Source organism: Macaca mulatta, chromosome 16 (genome assembly GCF_049350105.2).
Source record: "Macaca mulatta isolate MMU2019108-1 chromosome 16, T2T-MMU8v2.0, whole genome shotgun sequence".
NCBI classification, from domain to species: domain Eukaryota; kingdom Metazoa; phylum Chordata; class Mammalia; order Primates; family Cercopithecidae; genus Macaca; species Macaca mulatta.
In genome coordinates, this window is record NC_133421.1 from 60,493,649 (window position 1) to 60,517,244 (window position 23,596).

The 23,596-nt window shown below is 56.2% G+C and overlaps 1 protein-coding gene across 1 annotated transcript; it reads right to left on the reverse strand.

Annotated features, from left to right (window-relative positions):
* Positions 1-2,224: 2,224 nt before the first annotated feature.
* On the reverse strand, positions 2,225-22,472 carry NGFR (nerve growth factor receptor). Its single transcript, XM_001090039.5, has 6 exons — positions 22,282-22,472; positions 15,530-15,671; positions 10,886-11,245; positions 6,617-6,869; positions 5,190-5,350; positions 2,225-4,529 (listed from the first exon to the last, which is right to left on the reverse strand). Exons 1-6 carry the CDS (start codon positions 22,345-22,347, stop codon positions 4,228-4,230), a joined length of 1,284 nt encoding a protein of 427 aa, XP_001090039.3. The 5' UTR covers positions 22,348-22,472; the 3' UTR covers positions 2,225-4,227.
* Between the last annotated feature and the right edge of the window lie 1,124 nt (positions 22,473-23,596).

Here is a 23,596-nt window from a genome sequence, read left to right on the forward strand (position 1 = left end):
TCTGAGTACAAGTCTGGGCTGGGTGTGGTGGCTCACACCTGTAATCCCAGTACTTTGGGAGGCCAAGGCAGGAGGATGGCTTGAGCTCAGGAGTTCAAAAGCAGCCGAGGCAACATGGCGAAACCCCATCTGCACGAAACATACAAAGTAATTAGCCGGGTGTGGTGGCGTGTGCCTGTTGTCCCAGCTACTCTGGAAGCTGAGGTGGGAGCATCACTTGAGCCAGGGAAGTTGAGGCTGCAGTAAGCTGAGATTACACTGCTGCACTCCAGCCTGGGTGACAGAGCAAGACTCTGTCTCAAATTTTAAAAAATAAAAAATAATCAATAAGAAAGTACAAGTCTGTCTATGGCACTTCTATACTGAAAACACCCCAGTGGCTCCCCAGTGTTCCAAGAATATAGTCTGGACCGCCTAGTGTGTCTCTTCACAAGCTCTCCCCCATGGGGCCCCACTGATTACCTTCCTACTCACTCTCTGGGCTCCAGGCCCCAGAGCCTCTCCAGGCCCTGTGTGTTTTGTGCTGGTGCCCGCCAGGGCCTTTGCTGAGCCGGTTCTTCTGCCAGAAGCACTCTCCCCCTGACCCCTCATGTTAACTCCACTCATCCTTTTTTTTTTTTTTTTTTTTTAAAGACAGAGACTGGCTCTGTCTCCCAGGCCAGAGTGCAGTGGCGCGATCTAGGCTTACTGCAAGCTCTGCCTCCTAGGTTCACGTCATTCTCCTGCCTCAGCCTCCCGAGTAGCTGAGACTACAGGTGCCCACCACCACGCCTGGCTAATTTTTTGTATTTTTGGTAGAGACAGGGTTTCACCATGTTAGCCAGGATGGTCTCGATCTCCTGACCTCGTGATCCGCCCGTCTCGGCCTCCCAAAGTGCTGGGATTACAGGCATGAGCCACCGCGCCTGGCCAACTCCACTCATCCTTAAAGACTCAGCTTCCTATACCTTATCTGGCAAACCTTCCCTGACCCCTGGTATGGGTGGGTCTTGCTTAGGATCCCCCACTGTTATAGCAGTACACACCACATAGGGCCTGTCTGCTCTAGCTCGCTCAAGAATGTAAGGCTGGTGAAGGCAGGGATTTGAGTTCTCCTTATTTCACAGGACAGCATCTGGTTTTCCCCCACCAGACAAGAGACTGGGCAGAGTGGAAAGCCACTCTTAGGTCAAAGAGTATATTTCCCCATCAGCATGGGGGCACCCTTAGGACAGGAGGTGTGCCTCCTTCATCAGGTTAGAATATCCTCAATTCTGGGACTGTCTCCTTCATCAGATGGGAGCCTCGCTCAAGACAGAGATTGTCTTTTCCATCACACTGATTTTCCAAGTACCAGGATTATTTCTCTTACCTACTCTGAATTCCTCCCGCAACACCTTCCATCTTCCTTTCGCCCCTCACAGTCTGGGGGCGCAGGAGGGGAATGGAAGACAGGGGACCTCCCCTCCAACCTTGTCTGACTCTGACTGGGCCTGGCTGGCCCTTCTCCCTGGATCTGGAGGTCAGGCGGACTTGTTTGCTGTTTTTACTGAAGAGCAAGCCTCCCTTTGTCTTCCTCAGTGACCACAAGCCAGTCTTGGACTCGGCCAAACCACCAGCAGGGGCTGAGGCTGAGCCTCAGAGACAGGCACAGGCCTGGGGCCAGGAGCCCTGCAGCCGTGGGAGCTCCCAGGCCTGGGCCAGGCGGGGCTCGAAGCCAGGCTGTCAGGAGCCTGGGTTAGGACCTGCCCATGAGAGCTACAAGGGAGGGGGCCTGCCTGCCTAACTCCAGGCCAGGCCTGCCTAATGCCTCCTGCCAGGCCATCTGGAGCCAGATCTCTCTCTCTCTCTCTCTGTGGTGTGTGTGTGTGTGTCTCCCAAGCCATGTGGGTGGCTGGGAGCTGTGGGGTTGTGACCTGGCCCTCCTGGGAAGCCTCTGACTCACCCGTGGTCAGTTTCACTTCTGACATCTGGTCAAGTTCACAGCTGGCCAGCTTCCTGCATGGCCATTTTCACTTTCCCTCTCCAAGATCTGGGAGCAAAGAGCCCCTTCTCCTTCCCCAACCCACCCCACCCCATAGTGACACATGGGAACTTACTGGCTTTCTGTTAAAACTTCCCCTTTTGGTGTGGGGTAAAAGAGGGCAGGAATTGACCGAATTGGAAATTATACCTGGGTCCCTGGCACACACCCCACCCCAAACAATTCAAACCATGTGTATTTCCAGAAAATCTCTTTGTACTATTTTTCTTTCTTTGCTATTTAATGTTCATCACTTATGTTTTATGTGTAAGTTTCAGGAGGACCCAAGAAATGATTACACAGGAGGCAAGGAGGGGAGATGACAGGAGGGATGCTGGGGGTCTGGAGCTCGTGGCCCCCAGTTGGGGGGCCAAAAGGGTTCCATCTCAGCCCAAGGGGAGTAAAAAGGGGCCCCAGAACCAAACACATGCTAAAACATACTTGCCAGCCCCCAAAGCCCCTCCCCACGTGCTGGGGAGGAAAATAAATACACTCAGACTCTGTCCCACTCCCCAGGTGCCCAGGTGAGGGGCCAGCAGGTGAGTTTCCTCCCCTCATCACAGATTGAGGTCAAAGAATTGCCATTTACTACAATGCTCCTAGTCCCTTCCACAGGGCTGGGGGAACCCTGGGCTGGGGAGGGGTGGCTGTCAGCGCACAGCCTGCCTGGGGCTTGTCATGCTAAATAGAGGAGAGCCACACTCATTCCAACATCAGGCAAAACAGAACAGGCCAGGGAGGGGGTTGAAAGTCCACTGAGGCCTCATGGCCCCCTTCTGGCCAAGCTCAGGAAAAAACAGTCCTTTGCAGGCTTGTCTAGAGCTGGGAGAAATCCCCACGGGTCACAGTCGTTGCTTCTTGCCGCATTCCCACACTGGCCCGCTTTTCTTCATGACAATCTTGTGGGCCCAGCCAACCCCATACTTGCAAGGAAGGGGAGGATGGGGGAGCATTCCTCCACGTGTAAGCCCTTGAAGACAGACGCCAGCTCCAGCCTCAGCAGTCCTTGGCCCGCCAAACCCGGGGGCGAGTGAAGACGGCTGAGCAGACCTCAATTCCCTCCGATGCTTCTCTGGCAGCTGCCCCGGGCAGGATCCGGTCTCAGCCCAGGAGAAAGAACTCATGGAGAAAAGTGAGATTTCTCCTCCTGTGTGTATGTGTGTGCGCGTGCGTGTGTGCATGTGTCTGTGTGTTGCAAGGTGAGGGGTTCTTGGTCCCTGACCCCTAGGCTGATTCTAGGGGCCAGTGTTAGCTCCGGGTCTGTGCCTGCCGGATGGAGGGCAGCAGACTGGAGCCATGCCACAGTTGTCACACGGGCATGCTTGACAGGGACAGGCAGAGGGAAGCAGCACCCTTTCCACAAACCCCAAACCTGACTCCATCATGGACCAGGCCCTGGGCAAGCATCCCATCTCCACGGGTGGGCGGGCAGTGGGGAAGGGGTGGGGGTCTGGAGACAGTGGAAGGCAAAGCTGACTTGGCTTCAAGCCATTTCTCAGAAAGTCACCTGCCACCCTCCCCTCGCCCTCAGGCAAACCTGAGGCCCCTCATTTAGAGAAGACGGTGCCGGCCTGCACTTGGCCTCCCCATTGCTGTGCAGCTTTGGGCGAGTCACGGCCTCTCTCTGGGCCTCATTGACATATATGCAAAATGAGGGGAGTGGGCTGAGCTTCAAAACCCCCTCCCAGCTCTGACAGGCCTCTGATCCTCTTCATCTTAGGCTGGGGTGGGGGGCGAGAGGGGCTGAGGGAGGGTTGAGGCCACTGGGATGCTACCCTTGCTCCCCAAGTTCACAGTGTAGAGTCCATGGCTCTGGTTCCTCGATTCTTCCCTCTGAGTCTCTGGGGCCTTGTCACTTCCCCCAGTACCATCCCTGGTGTCGGTCCCCCAGATATGACACCTGCTGTGGTGGGAGGGGCTGGCCCACCTTGCAGTGTGGGAGGAGGGGGCAGGTGGCCTGAGATGGTGACGGGGCAGGGGCAGGGTGGGGGAGGCAGCAGGGGCACTTCTCTCTCTGGACAGGGAGTGTGGTCAGAAGTGAAGGGGCCACACGGGCTGCACCGACAGGGCTGTGGTTTTGGGGCCTGGACTCTGAGGTCCTGCCCAGAGGAGCTCAGTTCTGCCAGGTGGGCCCCCCACAAAGGGTGGGGGTGCGGGCTCCACAGGGGTTGGCTGGAGCATCGGTCGTCGGAATGTGGGGCGGGGCGGGGACTCCCTGGTTGGGCTCACACCGGGGACGTGGCAGTGGACTCACTGCACAGACTCTCCACGAGGTCGGCTCGCTGGATGCGGCGCAGGGCGGCCAGGAGGGCGTCCAGTGTGGCGCTGTCCTGGGTGGCCCAGCTTGCAAGCAGGGCACGAACGGGGCAGGCCTCGTGGGTAAAGGAGTCTATGTGCTCGGGCTGGTAGCCCAGCTCGCCCGCCAGGTGCCGCCAGGTGTCCCCCGCAGACCCGTTGAGAAGCTTCTCCACCTCCTCCCGCTTGGCTGGGGGCAGGCTGCTGTAGAGGCCTCCATCACCCTTGAGGGCTGCAGAGAACCCAGAGGAGAGTCAGGTCCTACCCCTGCACTCCTTTCCCCAACAGTGGGTGCTGGGATAAGACCCAAGGTGGGCGGTGGCAGTGCTCCTCCCCATCGAGAGGCCTAGGGCCAAGCCAAGGTCCTGGGTGGGACACCAGGAAGTGAAGGCACCTGGGGGGACTCGTTGTCCCTTCCTCCTGTCACTCCAGCCCAATCCCTACCCCCATCCCTCCTCTCCTCCCCCCCAGCAATTAATCATGGCAAAGGAGGAGACAGGGCTTCTCAGTTCCAGACATCTACAGCAAGTGTCCCGGAGCTGGGCTATGGGCCACTAATTAGGGTACACACTTAACTACTTGTTCCCCAGAAGTCCAGGGCAGGAGGCTAATTGCAGCTACTTTGGGCAGTAATTAGCCCCCAGGGGGGACAATTAGCTTGATGAGTCTGGATGCTCCAACTTGTAAAAGCCTCCATTTCCCAAGTCCTTTCCCTGGAGAGGGCCTCTCCTTCCCATTCCCCTCAGCCAGCCTCTCCATCCATCTACAGGGGCACTGCTGAGCCAGCCCTGCCTCCCCCTCCTCCCACAGTCCTTCCTGGAGTCTAATCTTAACCGCTTCTGTTTCCTCAGCCTCAGCTCCGACTCAGCTCCTCAGCGGGGCCCCTGCTCACCCTGGCCCGAGGCCGTCTGCGTGTGGGACTGCTGGTCATGCAGGCTCTGGCTGTCCACGGAGATGCCACTGTCACTATGGAGTTTTTCTCCCTCTGGTGGGGGCGTCTGGTTCACTGGCCGGCTGTTGGCTCCTTGCTTGTTCTGCTTGCAGCTGTTCCACCTGGAGCCAGAGGACAGGCCAGGTCTCAGGGGGCGGGGGCCGTAGCGGCGGATGCAGCTGAGGTATCTGTGCTCTGCCGTGCGAGGGCCAGGGGCATGGCGGGTGCCCAACTGTAACCGCCACCCCAGCATCTAAGGCTCCTCTTTGCACATCTGCCCCCCACCTACCCTGAAAGCTCCATGAGGGGCCCTCTGTAAGTGTTCAGTAAATGTTCCTGGAATGAGCAGTGCAGCAATAAGTGACTGCTCAGGAACTCCTCTTCTCCCAATCTACCCTTCTAAAATACTCCCACATGTGGGCAGTGATACATACAAGGATTTCCTCTGCAATTATAAGCAATAACAAAAACCTGGAAAAAAAAAACAAATGTCCATCAATAGGGGACTGGCTAAATAAATTACCATCCATCCATACTATTGAATGAGTGGTTACAAATGATCAGCTAATCTACATTCCTGAGGAAAGGTCTCCTGAGGGAGACTGAGTGAAAAAAGTAAGCTACAGAATATGTACAATGTGATCTCACTGATGCCTAAAAAGCCCTCCATGTTTACATGTAATTATAAAAGGTTTATATACATGTTTATAAAAAACACACACAGAAAATAGTTGGGAAGGATCCATTTCAAACAGATTCCAATAAGGAGAGGAGTAGGATTTGGGAAGATAAAAGGGGGCTTTTACTTTTGCTTTGAAAGATATTGGTCTTGTTTGCATTTTCTTAAACATGCATGTGTTACTTTGATGATTTTTTTTTTTTTTTTTTAGAAAGAATGGAAAATGCATTTAAAGCTTTAAAACGCCTTCTGGGAGTTCGTGCACATCCTGAATTCCTGGATGTGGGTGCCACAGCATTCCCAGTGTGACAAGGGAAGGGGAAGAGACGTATGCACACGCAGGTGGCTGTGGGGTGAAGGAGGTTGGGGGATGAAGACACAAGCAGTTGGGGGCTAGGGAATCAGGGAGTGGTACGGCATGGGAGTGGGAGGGGCTGGAGCCAGAACAGGGCAGGAGAGGACAGGACAGGACAGGGGGGATCCTCTCCCCTCACCTCCTGCTGACCTGCTGCACCCTGGAGTGGGGCAGTGGATGATGAGTGAGGAGGAGCTTGGTTTGGGGTTGAGTTAAAAGGGTATGTGTACAAGAAAAAGTTTTCCAACTGAAAAAAAAAAAAAAGGGTGTGTGTGTTTTCAGGTCAAGGTCACAGTAAAGTCTTCCTTGAGGGCAAACATCTCCCCTCTCTGTTGCCACTGTGCCCTCTCTTACCTCTTGAAGGCTATGTAGGCCACAAGGCCCACCACCACAGCAGCCAGGATGGAGCAATAGACGGGGATGAGGTTGTCGGTGGTGCCTCGGGTTACCACGGGCTGGGAGCTGCCCATCACTGTGGTCACCACATCTGCCACCGTGCTGGCTATGAGGTCTTGTTCTGGAGGTGCCTCAGGCTCCTGGGTGCTGGTGGCTGTGCTGTCAGAGCCTTCGGGGGGTGTGGACCTTGTAATCCAACGGCCAGGGATCTCTGGGAGAAAAGGCCACAGGAGTGAGGACCCACTTCCCCCGCCCCTCCCTTTTAGCTGTAACCCACTGCAGTGTTCTTCCTGTGTCCCCGCCCTGGTTCCGGGTGCTCTTGTGCCCAGCTGTTATGCACAGTGTGGGGGCTGGGATTGTGTGCATGATGTCATGACGCTAAAGAGCAAGGCCTGTGGGCCCACAGAGCTGCATCTCCTTCAGCTTTGCCACTGACTTGCTGGGTGACTCTGGCCCAGCCGCTTTTTCTCTCAGAACCTCGATTTTCTTATCTATCTAATGGGGCTATTAAGAGAGACGGTCTCTAAGCTCCCTTCCATCTGGGGCTATGGTCCTGGAATTCTATTCCACCTCCCAGGGTACCTAGAGAGGCCTGTCTGGGAGCAAACACACAAAGCCTGACCACAGGGAGGCCTCGAGCTGGAATCACTCCAGGAAATGTCTCTCTGGCCCCAGCTTGTCCTAGATGACCCCAGTCACCCCCGTCCTAAGGAAAGAAGAGTGTACACAGGTCTGGTCAGAGAGGTGCTTTCCCCACACCACCTCCTTGAGAGCATTCCCTAACTTCTTGACCTCATGTCCTGGGCTCTAGGCTTGGGTGGAGAGGAGTGGTGCGGGGGCAGCTGGATTGCCTCCCTCCAGCCAGCCCTGGGACAGTGGCCAGCCTCTGTTTCCTGCCTTGTCTGGCTCCCACCTAGCCTGATCCTGCCACCCAGAGACGACAGCGTCAGGTAGCCCCAGCCCTCCTTGGTCAGGAAGCAGAGAGCCAGTGGAGAGGGGGCCCATGAGGCAGGTCCAGCCCAATGCCTCAGCCCCAGGGGAGACTGTGACTTGCCACCCACCGAGACCCTCTCATGCTAGCTGGGCATTGCCAGCCTCCCTGGCAGGGGACCCAGCCCTTCCTGGCACCAGTGGGTGGGATTTTCCATTCTGCCACATAGCTAGGGGCAGTGCTAGTGGTTGTGGGCTCTGGACGGCCTGGGGATACTTGTCTGGGCAAAGTTGCCTACCCCGTCCCTCCTCGCTTCCCACACCTGGGGCAGGGAGCGAAAGCAGAACAGGACATGCCAATGGGGTGAAGGGGAGGGTACCTTGCCCCCAGCTCTGCCCACTCTGGTTCCTCGATTCCTCCTTCTGAGTCTCTGGGGCCTTGTCACTTCCCCCTAGTACCATCCCTGGTGTCAGCCCCCCAGATATGACATCCGCTGTGGTGGGAGGGGCTGGCCCACCTAGCAGTGTGGGAGAAGGGGTCAGGCGGCCTGAGATGGTGACGGGGCAGGGTCAGGGTCAGGGAGGCAGCAGGGGCACTTCTCTCTGGACAGGGAGTGTGGTCAGAAGTGAAGGGGCCACACGGGTTGCACCGACAGGACTGTGGTTTTGGGGTCTGTACTCCCAAGCACGAGTGGAAGCTGCCACCCATCTTCTGGCCTCTTACACTCAAGATGAAAATGCTTCAAAGGCCCATTTTCAGCACCTTCTGAGGGGCAAAGCCCCCAGATGTGAATCTAGAATCCATCTGGCTGCCAGCGGTGAGGGGCTGTGATCTGTCACCCATCCCACCCTTCCCCGTCTCAGTCCTGGGAGGGGCCAGAGGGAGTGAAGGAGACGGAGCCCTGTCTTCTGGCAGCCCCAGGTGGAGCGTTGGACTGGGGAGTGTCTTCTCTTGCTCTACCAGGGGACTGGGCAGGCTGGGGGGCAGCCAAAGTCCGGAGGTTGGAGACACAGCTCAGCTCAGACTGACCCCAAGCCAGAGGCTGAAAGAGTATGCATGTCTGTGTGCCCGTGAATGAGACCATCACTGAGATCAGAGCACAGTAGTGGAGGGCTGGGAGGGTAGCAAGGCATGGCCAGACCAGAGGCGGCGCTGACTCTCGGGGAGCTTCCCTCATCTCTCCAAACCCCTCTGATGAGGGCAGGAGGATGAGATCCAGATGTGGCCATGTCCACTAGCATTCCCCCGTACTAAGCCCTTGGCAGGTCCTGACAGCCATTTCCGGGCTGGATGGAGGGACAAGATTACCCCTAAGCAAAACGAATTTCACTGGGGCAGTGGGGAGCCCTTCTGCCCTAAGGGTGGGTGAGTCACCATGTTGACACCTGAAACTTATATGCAGGGGGGAAAGTATGGTAAGCTGGAGGGGAGGGGGCACCCAAACCAAGAATCAAATTCCATTTCCTGAAATGGTCCCTCGTTCCAGAGCTGACATTTAACCCTTCAGAGCCTGAAGCTGAAAGGGGAACAAGGTCCAGGATGAACACATTCCCTCAGGAGCACCCTCCTCCTTTGGGGTGGCTGGGAAAGTGGGCTGGGATCTGAGAGGAATCTGTGAATGCCCCAAACCACAAAGCCTGCTCCTCCCGCAGCCACCACCTTTCTTTGCTCTGCAGCGCCCCTAAGTCCCCCCAACCCCGCCCGCAGCTGGCTGGTCTGGACTTGTCCACAGAAATGTGCTGCCCGCTTCCCTGACGCCTGGCTGCTGAAACCCTCCCTGCGCTCTGCCTGGTGCCTGATGCCACTTGCCTGTCTCCTGGCCCAGGGCAATTGCCACCAGAACTACCACATCCTACTCCTACTCCTCATTCCTTCTCCAAGGCAGGCAGCTTTGAGTTCAACCTGGCCTTAGCCCAACAGCCCTCCCCATCCTGAGCTCCTAAAGCCAAAGATCACAGGACTTGGAAGGCAGGTGTGGGATGTTGGAGCCCCTATCAGACTGGAGGGTCCCCAGGGGCAGGAGATCAGGTGCTGACTGAGGCAGAAGCTCTGCTGCCTCCATCAGAATGGGGGATTTCTAAAGTGAGGGCTGTCTCTCCTTCAGCTGGGGACTAAGTGCTGGGACCACGTCTCTCTCATTAGACTGGGCGAAGGCTATCTCTCCCATCGAACTGGGGGCTCACTGAAGGAGGTGCTGTATTGCCTGCTCAGGGTAAAAGCAACCTGAGGATGAAGGTTAGGTCTTAAAGGGAAATAGCTCAATGTGTGCATGGCCACAGGAGGATAAGCAGGATGTAAAGGCGCTGCCAGCCTCTCCCTGAAGTGGAAAAGCCCACCCGTCTCCCGAGACGGACGTCACCAACCAGAGACCAAAACAGCTCTGCCCTGGCTCCCATGGGGCTTCCTCCTCCCATCCCTGGAATCACCCCATCTCCTTTGGGCCTGTGCCTAGCTAAGGGCACACTCAGCTCCCATTCACCCCTGGAACTGACAGCCACGAGCATGCACTCCCTTGTCCCCGGGCTTTTGAGCCCCAGGTCTGCCCCCCCTTCTTCCACAGAGCCCCTCCTTGGTGTTCCCTGCACGCCCCTCATCCTTCACTAAACTGCAAAACACGGTTGACCCCTCCCCTAGACAGGGCAAGCTGAAGTGGGCCAGCCCCACTGTGCTCCCTAACCTGCAACAACCCTGGCAACCATATGACCAGTGAGGAAACTGTGGCCCAGAGACAGGAGTGGACTCCCTAATGTCAGATAAGGACAGGGTGGGTTCCATCTCAGGTCCCAGAGCCAAAACCCACCATGGACCTAGACCAGGGCTCAGAGTCAAAGGGTCCCAGCTCCTGAGGGTCCTCCAGCTGTTCTTCCAGTTCAGAAAGCCTGCCTCATGGATCAGACCCCTCGTGTTCTGTGCTGTGCCCTGGGGGTAGTGGCCACCTTCGAGCTGCTTGCTGTTCATCTAATCACTAGCGGGCAGTCACAGAGAAATGAGTCCCCGAGGATGAGTTACATGTAGTACCCGCGGCCTGGGACAATGAGAACCCCCCACTTTCCAAACACTTAGCCAAAAGAAGGAAACAGTGAGAGGGGTTCTCTGGTGAGACAGGATCGGGAACGACGTCCTCCCTCAGGTTACCAGGAAGGGACTGAAGCTCAGGGAAGGTGCACGCTGCCTTAAGGTCACAAAGCTGCCCCAGCAGGCCAGGCGGGGTCTTTGTCGACCTCCAGAGGGAGCCCTTCCTTATGCCCCCAGCCCACCCCCGCACCCCCTACTGCCGGCTCCCTAACAGCGCTCACCCTCGCACTCGGCGTCGGCCCAGCGTGTGCACTCGCGCAGCTGGCGCTCGGTGTCCTCGCACACGGTGCAGGGCAGGCACGGGTCCACGTGGTTGGCCTCATCTGAATACGTGCCGTCGGGGCACTCCTCGCACACGGTGTTCTGCTTGTCCTGGCACGAGAATACGAGGCCCGAGCCCGCCTCGCACACGCGGCACGCCTCGCAGCGCCCGGTCGTCTCGTCCTGGTAGTAGCCGTAGGCACAGCGGCACACGGCGTCGTCGGCCTCCACGCACGGCGCCGACATGCTCTGAAGCCCCACGCACTCAGTGCACGGCTTGCACGGCTCCGTCGCGCTCACCACGTCGGAGAACGTCACACCTGAGCGCAGCGGACACCAGATTTAGTCGTCTGCTCTTTGGGCACCCGGGACGCAGGAGCCTGGAGTCTCTCCCTCACCCACTGCCTGCCAGGACGCTGACTTCCTCCTTCAGCTTCGCCTTCTCATCGACTCCCACCCTCTTCCAGGGGACTTTGACCCCTAGCCTGGTGAAAGTTGGTGGCAGCCAATTGGGTAAGGGGAAGGAGGCCCGGAGCCGCTTCCTTCAGCCTCCAGAAGCACTGGCCGGCCAGGAGGGTTTCCCGGATAACCCAGCTGGTGCCAGTAAGTTTCTTGGCAAATTCTCTTTGAGACTTCCCAGGCCTGTAGGGTGTTCCAGCATGATTAACGAATAATCTGAACGTGGTTCCCACCCAGCCCTCCCCGCGGGCCAAAACTGGGCTGCTAACCCAGTCCAGGCAAGGTAGGCCTTCCCCTAGGGAGCCTCCTGCCTCATCTGCCTTCAGTTCCTCTTCACACAGGTGTGGGCTCAGATGCACCCTGAATGAGAGTGACCGGGGTTAGACAGCAGAATTTCCCACCCGTGGCGCTACCCCCACGCTGCTGAAGGGCTTGGCTCCTGAGGGTGGGGACGGACCAGCAGGCAAGAGGGTTCAGGTAAGGCAGGAGCCACTGAAGCTAGAGAGCTGGCTCTTAGCCCACACTGAGTCTCTCAGATGGATATTGTTGAGCAGTACACAAGCTGCACAACTGTATATGATCACCCCTTTGAGATCTGCACATGCGTCCTCTGCCCTTTCAGCCAGCATGCAAGGGAAATGTCCAAGCTCATTCTTCACTCATGTTTTCTTAATTAGTGGATGTGCACTCCAGAATAAGGAGAAGGAGGCCAGACATGCCAGGGTCCTTGCCTCCTTGTACAGGGAGGGGAAGGAGCAGGGCCAGATCTTCTTCACCCCTTCCAGCCTTGGGTGGAGAACTCTGTGCCAACCTGGATCTGGCAGAACCTATCCTTGCTCCAAGGACAGAAAGAACATAGATTTAGGAACCTGAGAACTAGGGAAGGACAGATTGTTCAGAATGTGGAAGCAGAAGCAGAAAGGCTAAAGCACCATTGGGGTAAACTGAGGCCTGTTGGGGGGTGGGGTCTTAACATTATTCAAAGGTGTCAGAGACAAGATGGAGCAAGGGGTCACTGGCTTGGGGGCTGTGGTGGGGGGATAGGGAGGCAAAGAAGGAAAAGCCAGAGAGAAGTGAAAGGGGCAGAATTGCGGACAGAGCCTGGGCGTGGTGGCTCACTCCTGTAATCCCAGTACTTTGGGAGGCCAAGGCAGGCAGATCACTTGAGGCCAGGAGTTCAAGACCAGCCTGGCCAACATGGCAAAACCCCATCTCTACAAAAACTACAAAAATTAGCTGGGTGTGGTGGTGCACACCTGTAATCCCAGCTACTCGGGAAGCTGAGGTGGGAGGATTGCTTGAGCTTGGGAGGCAGAGGTTACAGTGAGCCAAGATTGCACTAGTGCACTCTAGCCTGGGTGACAGAGTGAGGCACTGTCTAAAAAAAGAAAGAAAAAAGAAGAAGAAGAAAATAGAAAAGGGTAGAGGAGAGAAGGAAAGACCCAGGAAGAAGGGCCTGGAGGGAGACTTCAGTTTCAAGTCAGTTCTGACAGAGGAACCCTGTATCCCTTTTCCTAGGAGCAGGCAGATCTGGATTCAAAATCTACTTCCATCGCTTATCAGCTGTGTGACTTCGGGTGTTTTACTTAACGTCTCTGAGCTTTTTCTTTCTCTGTAAAAATAAGGAGCAATATCTGCAGTCACAGGGTTGTGGTGAGGAATAAATGAAATTCAGCCATAAAGTCTTGGCATGTAGTTGGGATCCTATAAAGACTGGGCCCCATGGGGGTTGGGAGCAATAAGAACAGTGAACTTTGGTGGTAGGAATATGGTCAGACAGCAGAAAGAACGTCCAAACACAAACAGCCAAGGCAGGATGTCTGATCTGTACAAACAAGAGGGTCCTGGCTGGCTGGCATGTGACAGAGGGTAAATCTAGTCACACAGGAGGGGAAAAGGAGAACCCTGCTCATGGCAAAACACAGAAAATTAGCAGAAAACTCCTGGGAGAGGGTTTTAGGTGGTGTGAAAAATGTGGTCTTTTTTGGCAGAGAATGAAGGCAGGGGCTTAATAGGTTTCCTTGTGGAAACGTCTTAAGGATAGAGGGAAAGTCCGCTGGGGTCTCCATCCCATAAAGTGGGCTTGTAAAGGCAGCCTGTTAACGCAGCTGGAGGTGGAGGAGGGGGACACAGGGAAGGAGGGGAAAAGGGAAGGGAGGGAGGAAGTGGAAGGGAGGATTCTCAAAGCCACCTCTCTGCCTGCCTCCCTTCCCTTCCAGAGATTCTGGAACTTCCCTCTCCTGGTGTCCTCCACCCCACCTCCTGCTGAAGATCTTTTGACTGAAGGGAAAGGGTTCCCATCATTTAGGTCCTGGGAGGAGAGCCCTGGGCTGGAGTCCAGGAAGCGAGAGAGGGAGATTTGGAGGTTCTGGGATAGCTGATGGTTGGCCACCCCGCCCTGGGATGGAAACCCTGTTAGGCCAGACAGCAAGATGGCAAAGGCATTGGAGGATGTCCCACCTCCACACATATGCCCAGGCATCTCTTGGCTGGGGAATGGAGTTACAGGATCCATAAGCACAGAGAAGGGGAACAGTATGTCTGGGGAACACCAAGAGTTGGGGTTGCCTTAAGGACAGATAGACTCAGGGGGACATCCAGAGAGGTAATACTATGTCCGCAGGTGGATTCAGAGGCCCCAGCTCTATCCCCTTATTCCCAGCCAGATTAAAGAACAATCTGAGTATGGTTCCCTTGAGCCCTCCAGGTGGGCATCAAGTGCCAGGTAGAAGGCAGGTTCTGAGTGGCAGTCATCAGGAAAAGGGCAGGGAGCCCATGGTCCAAAGGCAGCAACTGCGGACTGGGGGCACCCATCAGGGACCAAGACCCCTGACTCAAAACACGAGGGGATTCAGACCCTGGACAAGACTGGGGCTAAGAGGCCCAGACCCACCAGCCCTGGAAGATGAGATTCTCTCCCCTCCTGAAAGAAATCCCAGGCAGGGTTGAGCTCGGTGGCTCACGCCTCTAATCCCAACACTTTGGGAGACTGAGGCAGGTGGATCACTTGAGGCCAGAAGTTTGAGACCAGCCTGGTCCACATGGTAAAACCCCATCTCTACTAAAAATACAAGAATTAACCAGGCATGGTGGCATGCACCTGTAGTCCCACCTACTCAGGAGGCTGAGGCATGAGAATCACTTGAAACCAGAAGGTGGAGGTTGCAGTGAGTCGAGATCATGCCATTGCACTCCCAACCTGGGCAACAGAGCAAGACTCTGCCAGAAAGAAAGAAAGAAAGAGAGAAAGAGAGATAGAGAGAGAGAAAGAGAGAAAGAGAGAGAGAGAGAGAAAGAGAGAAAGAGAGAGGGAGGGAGGGAAGGAAGGAAGAAAGGAAAGAAGGAAGGAAGGAAGAGAAAGAAAGAGAGAAAGAAAGAAAGAAAGGAGGGAGGGAGGGAGGAAGGAAGGAAAGAGAGAGAAAGAAAGAAAAAGAAAGGGAAGGAAGGGAGGGAGGGAGGAAGGAAGGAAGGAAGGAAGGAAGGAAGGAAGGAAGGAAGGAAGGAAGGAAGGAAGGAAGGAAGGAAGGATCCCAGGCAGGAATGGGCACAGCTCCCCATCTCCCCTCCCCTCTGTCACCCAACAATAAGTACGTCTTCAGGACCCCTATCCCTGCTGCCTCGGGAAAACTCTGCTTCCTGGTCAAAGCTGGAGAAGAGTTGGTCTGTGGGGGAGAGCAGCCACACCCCCAGGATCCCCCAAGGTCAGCCTCCAGGGCAGCCAGGATTTGATCCTCCTCTCCCTTCCCCCAAACACATCAGGGATAAGTGGCAGCCATTGATTTTGCAGTGCAGATGATATTTTTAGCTGGTCTTAGCATCAGCTATTCCTCCCTGCCCGGCCACACTCTTCTACCAGGCCTCTGCCTTCTCAGGAGCTGGGAATGGGCACCCCTTGGAGATCCCCTGTGGGGTTCCCCTCCTCCCTCTGCACACTTCCCTTCTCCATTCTCAGCTTCTCGCATCTGGGAGAAACACCTCCTACACTGGGTCAGACCCACTTCTGGTGACCTTACAGTGGTGGGCAGGGGACCCTTCCCACTTATAAGGCTCTACTGGGCATGCTCCTCCCAGCGCCCCTCCCTTTCACCCCTCTCCTCCTCACCCCCATTCTTCTCCCCTCCTGCTACCCACCACCCTCTACTCACTGTCCAGGCAGGGCTCACACACGGTCTGGTTGGCTCCACAAGGCTGGGCCACACCTTCGCCCAGGTTGCAGGCTTTGCAGCACTCGCCGCCATGTGTGTACAGGCCTGTGGGGCATGCCTCCTTGGCACCTCCAAGGGACACCTGGATGGAGGCAGATCAGAGGGTCAGACTGGCAAGAGAAAGGCGGGGGTCTCTTCCGGGGTATCAAACACCCCCTCCCACTGCCTTCTATTAGAACCACCTGGGCTGGGATGAGCTCACCAAGGAGGCATTAGGCACATCAAAGCTGACAGGGGAAAGGCAAGTGAGGGACAGTATGCCTGTGCAGGCTGCTGGGGGTGTGAGGTCAGAGCTTCAGCTGCTGACCTTCTGCAAAGTTCATCTTGGGGTTACAGCAACTCCTGGAATCCCAAGGATACACCACATGGGGAAGGTGGCCTGAGGCCCAGCGGAGGGCCTACCAACACGGATGTCATCAGTGGTTGGACAGGTTGTAGCTTGCACAGGGCTCCCAGCCAACAGGGCAAGTAGAGCTGAAACCTAGCCCAAACTCCATTCGCTAAGCTTTGACCTGCAGGGCTGCATCTACCCAGAGGAGGGCCTTTTTCTAACAAACGCCAGCAGGGCCCTACTCCAGGTTCTTAATTCCACATATTAAATAATAAATGAGAGATATCCATGCCCAAGAGCAGAAAGCAGAGGGTTAGGGTCTTGGGTTTGAATCCTGAGTCTGCGCTGGGGGTCTTGCCTGCCCAGCTTCCCTCTGAGTCTTCATCTCTTTACAGAGATGGCAACAGCCTGGTGCCAGGGCAAAAGATCAACTGTTTGGCAAAAGCCTGGCACCGAGATGGAGGGAAGGGAGACTGTTATCAATGATGGGACAGTGGCTGCTCTCACCAGCCAGCATCCCTGCCCTGCCAGGGTTTGATTTTCAGCCACCAGTCCTCCCCCCTCCCCCATGTGGTCACTGGGAACAGCGCTGGAACCAAGGGAAAGGGGAGTCAGGTTCCTGCCACTGAAGCATCTTTGCTCATGGATGGAACAATTTAACACCAGATTCCCCAGGGGGAGGGGCTGCTGGAGGCTCGCTTTATATTTCTGTTCCTTAAAAAAACCTTAATGTCTAATAAAACTCCAAAGCCTGCTTTGCTGGCTCCAGACCATGCAGCCCTCATTTGATGCTGAGAAGTATGGGCTCTGGGGTCGTGGGACTAGAAGGAAGCTTTACAAGCTTGTTTTGGGCATTCTGCTTCTTCCACATTGGCCAGATCATGGCCAAGACACTCCTTTCCCTCCAGCCTTTTAAAATATCCTGCAGTCTCATCAGGGTTTGGTGGGGAAGGAAACAGAGGAGTCAGGGGGATAGACAGGTTAGATCGACCCATGAGGGAGCCTGTGGTCTCCATGAGACCAGCAGAACAGGCACAGGCAGCAGAGGAGGGGGAACCTTGGTGTTGCCACACCTCCTCCCGGGCAGCAACATACTCATTGCTGGGAACATCTGCAGACCAGGAGGCTCAGGGTCCCAGATGCAGGCTTTCCCTCAAGAGGCAAGATTCCAGAAGGGCCTGTTCTGATTTCTTTTCATCCCTTAGGGCTCTGCTTAAATGTCACTTCCTCGAGGAAGTGGTCCTGTGGCACCCACACCTTGCGGATTAGGTGGGGCTGCCATGTTACACATCCAGCCTGTTCTCCGGTTCTCTCTGCTCTTGCCCGGCCTGAACTTTATAGACTCCCTCACTGGACTGTCAGTTCCCTGAGGGAGCTGGATTGCCCCAGGGCCTGATGCGGTATCTGGCATGCAGTAGGGACACAATGCATACACATGTGGAGTTGAAATACACGAAAATACTATATGACCTCAATTACCCAGAACTCTGGGAGAGCGACTGTTGGTTAGCTGAGATTCCCGACTGCCAGGCTTTGCTGCTCTCATCATTTTTCCTTTTCACCATGGTGGCTGCACCCTTCCCTGTCTCTGGAGCAAATCTTCATGGCTTCCCATGACTCAGGGACTCTGTATTTACACCAGCGATTATTCTGGGCTGCAATGCAGGGAAACTCTTGTGTTCTTTGCACAAATTACCACACTTTTGTCGTTTTGAGTTCTCCTGTCAGCCCTTTTTTTTTTTTTTTTTTAAATATAGTTTTTCTGTTTCCTCCCTTCCTGTCAAGGTATCAGTTGTCACTTCTTGCTGCTACCAGTGTGACCTGAAGCAGCCCTTCCCCCACCACGCTAATCTATTTAAGGTCTAATTGAATATTCGGAAACTGTGGAACTCGCCTTGGTAGAAAGGTATGTGCTGCCCGGGCGTGGTGGCTCACGCCTGTAATCCCAGCACTTTGGGAGGCCGAGGTGGGCAGATCACGATGTCAGGAGATCGAGACCATCCTGGCTAACATGGTGAAACCCCGTCTCTATTAAAAATACAAAAAATTAGCCAGGAGTGGTGGCAGGTGCCTGTAGTCCCAGGTACTTGGGAGGCTGAGGCAGGAGAATTGCTTGAACCCAGGAGGCAGAGGTTGCAGTGAGTTGAGATCGTGCCACTGCACTCCAGCCTGGGCAACAGAGTGACACTCCGTCTCAAAAAAAAAAAGAAAAAAGAAAAAAGAAAGGTATATAAATAGGATCTGAACCAGGAGGAGGCAAGCCTCTGAGTACAATGTGTGAGCTCTTGCGCCACTCTGAATCCTGGCTCCTCACTTGACCTGGGTCAAGTTTTGAATCTCTGTGCCTCAGTTTCCTCATAATTAGGTAATGATGACGGTACCTGTATCATAGGATTGCTGTAAGTATTACACAAGTGAGTAAGGTGTTTATGTACTTTGGGACCCCTCTTTTCTGTCCTCCAGGGTCTACTTTGTGGCCATTGGCTGTGTTCCAGTTAGCTGGGCTCTGGATGGCTGAGGAAGTCTGTCTACAGTGGTCTTGGGTGGTGTGAGGGCTTTGTGCAAATGCCCCTGCCAAGACGCCTGTTCTCCCTGCTGCAGCCTGAGGTCCTCTCTCTTCTCTTAAAACTTGCATTTGGAGTAGGGGCCAGATAATTAGTAACCATGTGTTTCCTGTGCTTGTTTTATGTTCCCTATGTTGTAAACTCCTAGATCTGCTTCTTAATAGTATGTTGCTATTAAAAAAAAAAAAAAAAAGTATGTTGCTTTGGGTAAATTACTTAATCTCCCTAAACCTCAGTTTTTCTCACCTAAAACATTGGGTTGATAATGTCTACTGCCGAGGATTGCTGGGAGAATTAAGTGAAATAATTTATGCAAATATGTCTGGTCTATAGTAGGAATTTAGTAGGAATTGAATAAATGTTAGTTATCAAAGAAGCATCTCGTCTTAGGGAGACCCCAGGCAGGAGGGGAGAGTTCAGCCAAGTAGGGAGGGGTGACTAACATTCAGGCTAATTGCTCCAAAATCAGATCCAAAAGGATTAATTTATAGGAATGACAGATACATTTCCCTGAAATTTGTATGTGTTACACTTAGTCATTTCACATTTGACAGAATGATTTCAGCCCATTTTTAAGAACGTTTGTAATCTTTTTGTTTTGGCCATTTCAAGGCTTACAAGGAACTAAGGTGGAAGGATCCTTAGATGAATTTACTTTTTAAGAATTTTCATTTTTTTTTTTTTTTTTAATTAGAGAAAAGAGAGAAACAGCAAAATAGTTGAAATTATTTGAAACCATACGAATGTTTCAGTATAATCAGCCCTGGCCATTCACAACAGCTTCAGCAAAGGGCTCTTAAGTGAATGGTGCCGTGGTCACCGCCATGGGATGGGAGAGGTTTTCAAACACCTGGAGGGCCTTTTGAGGTCGATGCAAACCCACGGGAGGCACTGGCACATGCCCCTCACTCCCCTTGGGTAGGGGAGGAGTTGGGAGGAAAGGAGCTAATTACCCAAGATAATGTAGCATAGAGACTTGAGAGGGGGCAGGGGCACTGCGTGTGGAGAAGGGGCTCAGATCTAAATGTGTGGGGCCAAAGGCATAGGGCACGATTTAATCTCTCAGAGCCAGGACTCCTTCCATGATCCGGAAGGTAGGGGGCGGGAGGGAGCCTGGCATATGCAGGAAAGAGAACATCCTGGGTGCCAACAAAGGCGCCACCACTCACTCACTGGGGGAGCCTGGTCTCGGGCCTGAAAGTCTGCAGGGCTCTGTTTCCTCATCTGCGAAGTGGGAATAGCGAAATTCACCTTGCTAGGACCTTATAAGGATTAAATAACTCAAGAGAAAGTACCAGGGCAAGGCACGTAGTAGGAACTCAGCACATTCGATTTTTCCCGCCTCCCCACGCGGTCCTCCAGGGAAGAAGCGAGGCGCTTGAGCCCGACTGGGCTGGTACAGTGGGGTGGGGGCCCGTCCCCCCACGGAGCTGCCTCCCCATCCACCATCCACCCCAGCCCAGCCCGGCCGCTCACGCACGCCCATTTGCTGCCCTCGCTCCATCCCTATTAGGCGCATTAGCCAGCCCAGCGGCTCTGGTTACAGACGTCTGAATGACAAAGTGCCTCCATTACCGGCGCGGCCCGCCAGCAGACCCGCCGGGACGCGCTCTGGTTTCAGCCCTCTCTCTCGCGCCGCGTCCCAGGAAGAAACTCGTACCGCGCACAGCCAGCCCAGACGGAGCAGCCGTCCTCGGAGGCGGAGGCGGGAGCCGCAGGGGCTGCAGACGGCAGGTCCACCTTCCCCAGCGCCCAGGCCCTCCATGCCCAGCTCCCCTCCTTCTGGGTCTTCGCGCCTGGACCCTCGCTCCTGCCCAGACCCGGATCCCACGTAGTCGCCCCTCTGGGGTCGGGACTAGAGACCACCCCGGTCCCTCCTACCCCCCCTTCTGGTCCACGCTCGCCCACTCGCGTCCAGGCAGCGTCTCTAACCAGCGGGGTTAGTCAGCAGATGTGCCCGCGGTCGCTCCCAAATCCCCGGACTCAGCCACAAGTCCTGACAGTTCCAGGGAACCCGGGCTGAGCTTTCGGACTGGGGCCCGCACCCGGACAGGATCTCTGTCCACCTCACCCGCAGGCTCTACCGCCGCCTGACTCTGGGGACAGTGTCAACCCCGCCCCTTCTGGAAAACGCAGCCGTGACCCCGATCTGGGACAGCGGCTACCCCCTGAAAAGATGGGGGAGTACCGAGTTGGGACTCAGGTCGGGGGAGTCTAGCCACGACTCTGGCCCAACTTGCTGTGAGATCTCGGCCAAGTCGTTAAAACTCTCAAAGTCTCAGTCTCCGTATCTGTAAAGCCGAGATTTGGTGCGCAGTGCTCAGATGAAAGACGCTGGCAGGGAGAGTGAAGACGCCTCCTCCATTGCCAGACCTTCCAGGGCATTCGGTTCATGGCCATACAGCAGGCCACCTCTGACAATCTCCTCGGACCGCCCGGAGGACCCGCCGACCTTTGCCGAGTCAGTGGCTCGGGACACCGCGCGGCAGAATCCGAGGCGTCCGCGCGCTCCCGTCTCGTTAGGTGCCCAGCGGCTTGCACCGAGAGCCAGGCGAGGCGCAGACCGGATCCTGACCCTTCGAGGAGCTGGAGCCCACGGAGCGCTGTGGGCGCGGCGCTCGGGTCGCGCAGCTGGGTTGGGGGAGGCGCGCAGCCCCAGACGCTCAGCAGCCGCGGACTGCACTTGTCTCGCCCCGCAGCGCCTCCTGCCGGCCGCCTCCCGCCTGCGCAGCCAGAGCGGCGCGCTTTCGGGACGGGTCCCCGCCTAGCGCGCCCGGGCGCTCTGCACCCCGAGATGTAGCCACCGCCAGCCCGGGTAGGAGCACACCTGGTCCGTCCCTCGCGATCCGCCGCGCTGCTTCAAGCCGTGAGAACACGAGCGTCGGAGGAGCCCGTCGGCCGTGGGGGAACCCCAAGAGCGGGTTCGCCCCGGCGAAGTGGGCACTCCCCTCCCAGCCTTAGATCCCCAGCCGCAATTCCAGGACTGGGCGAGGCCGCGGGCAGGAGCGCCGGGACAGGCGCTGGAAATGTCCAAGCCTCCGCGCTCTTCTTCTCTCACTATCCCTCAGCTGGCAGGCGGGACCCCGACCGCTTTAGGGTCCGCGGCCCGCTCCGTCTGCTTTCCTTTTGCTTCCCATCTCTCTGCCGCCCTCGCTGTCGTTCCTCTTCTGCCCTCCCTAACCCACTTCTCAGCCGCTCTCCAGCTCCCCAACCTCTCCCTCCGACGCCCCTCCCCCCCATTGTCTGGCCGGTCCCCATTGTCCTTGTCAGGTCCCCTCTGTCTCCAGTCCCTCCGACCTCCTCCATTGTTCCATCCCCTCGTCCTGGGCTCCCCGCCCCAACCCAGCTCACCCCTCACATCTCTAGTCCCCGTCCAGTTCCCCCTCCTTCTCTCGCCTTGGTTCCGTCCCACGACTCTCCAGAGACCGAGATGCTGAGGGGAAAGTCCCTTCGGGATCCCGACATTCGAGTGTCCTCTTCCGAAGAACCCAGGCATCCGAGAACCCCATGCCCCCTCCTGAAAGACCCCTCCCAGCTCCTCCACCGCCCCCTGCGGTACCTGAGGACCCGAAACCGCGCTCCGGTCTTGCCCGCATCTCCACCCTGGAGGGTCGCCTCTGCGTTCCGGGAACCCTAGACCCTCCTTCGTGGTCCCGGCATCAGAGACCCTGTCCCACCACCCACCCTCAGCATCTGGGACCCCAGCGCTCTGTTCTGTTTCCTTGGTGGCGCCGCCCGGCTCTCCTCGGAGTTCTGATCCCGGGAAAGGGAGAGGCCCCCCTCCGGCTAGCACTCACCCCCAGAAGCAGCAACAGCAGCAGGCGCGGCCCGTCCATGGCGCGGCCGGTGGCACCTGCCCTCATCGTCCGCCTTCCGCGGCAGCGCTCGGTTTCCAGCTCGGTCCGCTCTGCGGACTGATGGGGCTGCGCTGCGCTGCGCTCCAGCGCCCCCCCGGCCCGCCGGAGCTGGCCGCGGCTCAGCTCGCTCTGACTGCGGGCGGGAGAGGCTGGGTGAAGCCAGTGCTGCGGCCCCGCCTCCGCCCCGCCCAGCCCGCCCACCCCCGGAACCGCGCCCGCCCGCCCCGCTGCCTCGGGGTGGGGAGCGGAGGCAAAGGGAGGGCGTGCGGTTCCCCGCACCCCGCTGCCGCTTCTCCCCGCCTTGTCCCTTAGAGCCTCTCACCCATCCCGCCCTGGTACCCAGTTCCCGGCCCGCACTACTGCGCGTCCGTCCCGGATGCTGTGGGCCCGGGGACCAGGGCGTCCCCACTGCGGTTTCTGTTCCTCTCCGGCTGCGGCCCGCCACAGGGTTCACTCTCTTACCCATCTTCCTCCGTCTCTGGCTTCGCCTTCTCCCTGGAGCCTTGCTCCCTACCTGGCCCCTATCAGTAAGAATGCCCGCTTGCCCTCCCTGCCCTTCATCTACGCCCATCACCCCACCTCCTCCCCTATTCCCACCCCTCCCCTTCCCAGTGCAGGAGATCCCTGGGCAGAGGCCTGGGGGAGGGGAGGGGCGCAGGCGGCCTGACCTCGGCCATCGACATTCAAGGTGGAGTCCATTCCAACATCATTTGATTCTCAAATGAGGGGTTTGAAGGGGTCACAGGTGTGCACACAATGCACAGGAATACACACTCTCAAGCTCACCTGTATGTGTGATTGTGCACTTACGTGTGCCCACACCGTCCTCATGCACTCCTGCCGACCTGACTATCATATACATGCACGTCTCCAGGCCTGCACACGGGCACATATGTGATCCGGACATTCAAATGCACACACCTACGCATTCACACATGCATGTATACTGTCGCGTCTGCATAAGTCCTCACACGTATACAGTCACACAAGCACACACACATTCATGAGCTCACACACACACTGACACCCATAAACAAACAAACAGATGCATCTTCAACAATATAAACTTCACCAGACTGTGAGTGTCTCCATGGGCTTATGAGCTCTGCAGGCAGGGATTATGGTTTCTTCTCTGAATTCCTGGTATACAGTAGGGTTCAAGAAAGTTCTGTAGAAGGGAATAAATAGAAAAGTGGTGAAATGGACTCATATCTGTGTACCCATCCATGTACTAGGACCAAACTCGTCTTGCCCT

Excerpts from the sequence above, each read along its gene's own strand:
- NGFR (XM_001090039.5), bottom strand. The coding sequence starts at position 22,347 with ATGAGGGCAGGTGCCACCGGCCGCGCCATGGACGGGCCGCGCCTGCTG. Across the intron at positions 11,246-15,529 it reads GTGTGAGCCCTGCCTGGACA|GTGTGACGTTCTCCGACGTG; the intron begins GTGAGTAGAGGG and ends CGCTGCGCTCAG. Across the intron at positions 4,530-5,189 it reads GCAGACGGCCTCGGGCCAGG|CCCTCAAGGGTGATGGAGGC; the intron begins GTGAGCAGGGGC and ends GGTTCTCTGCAG.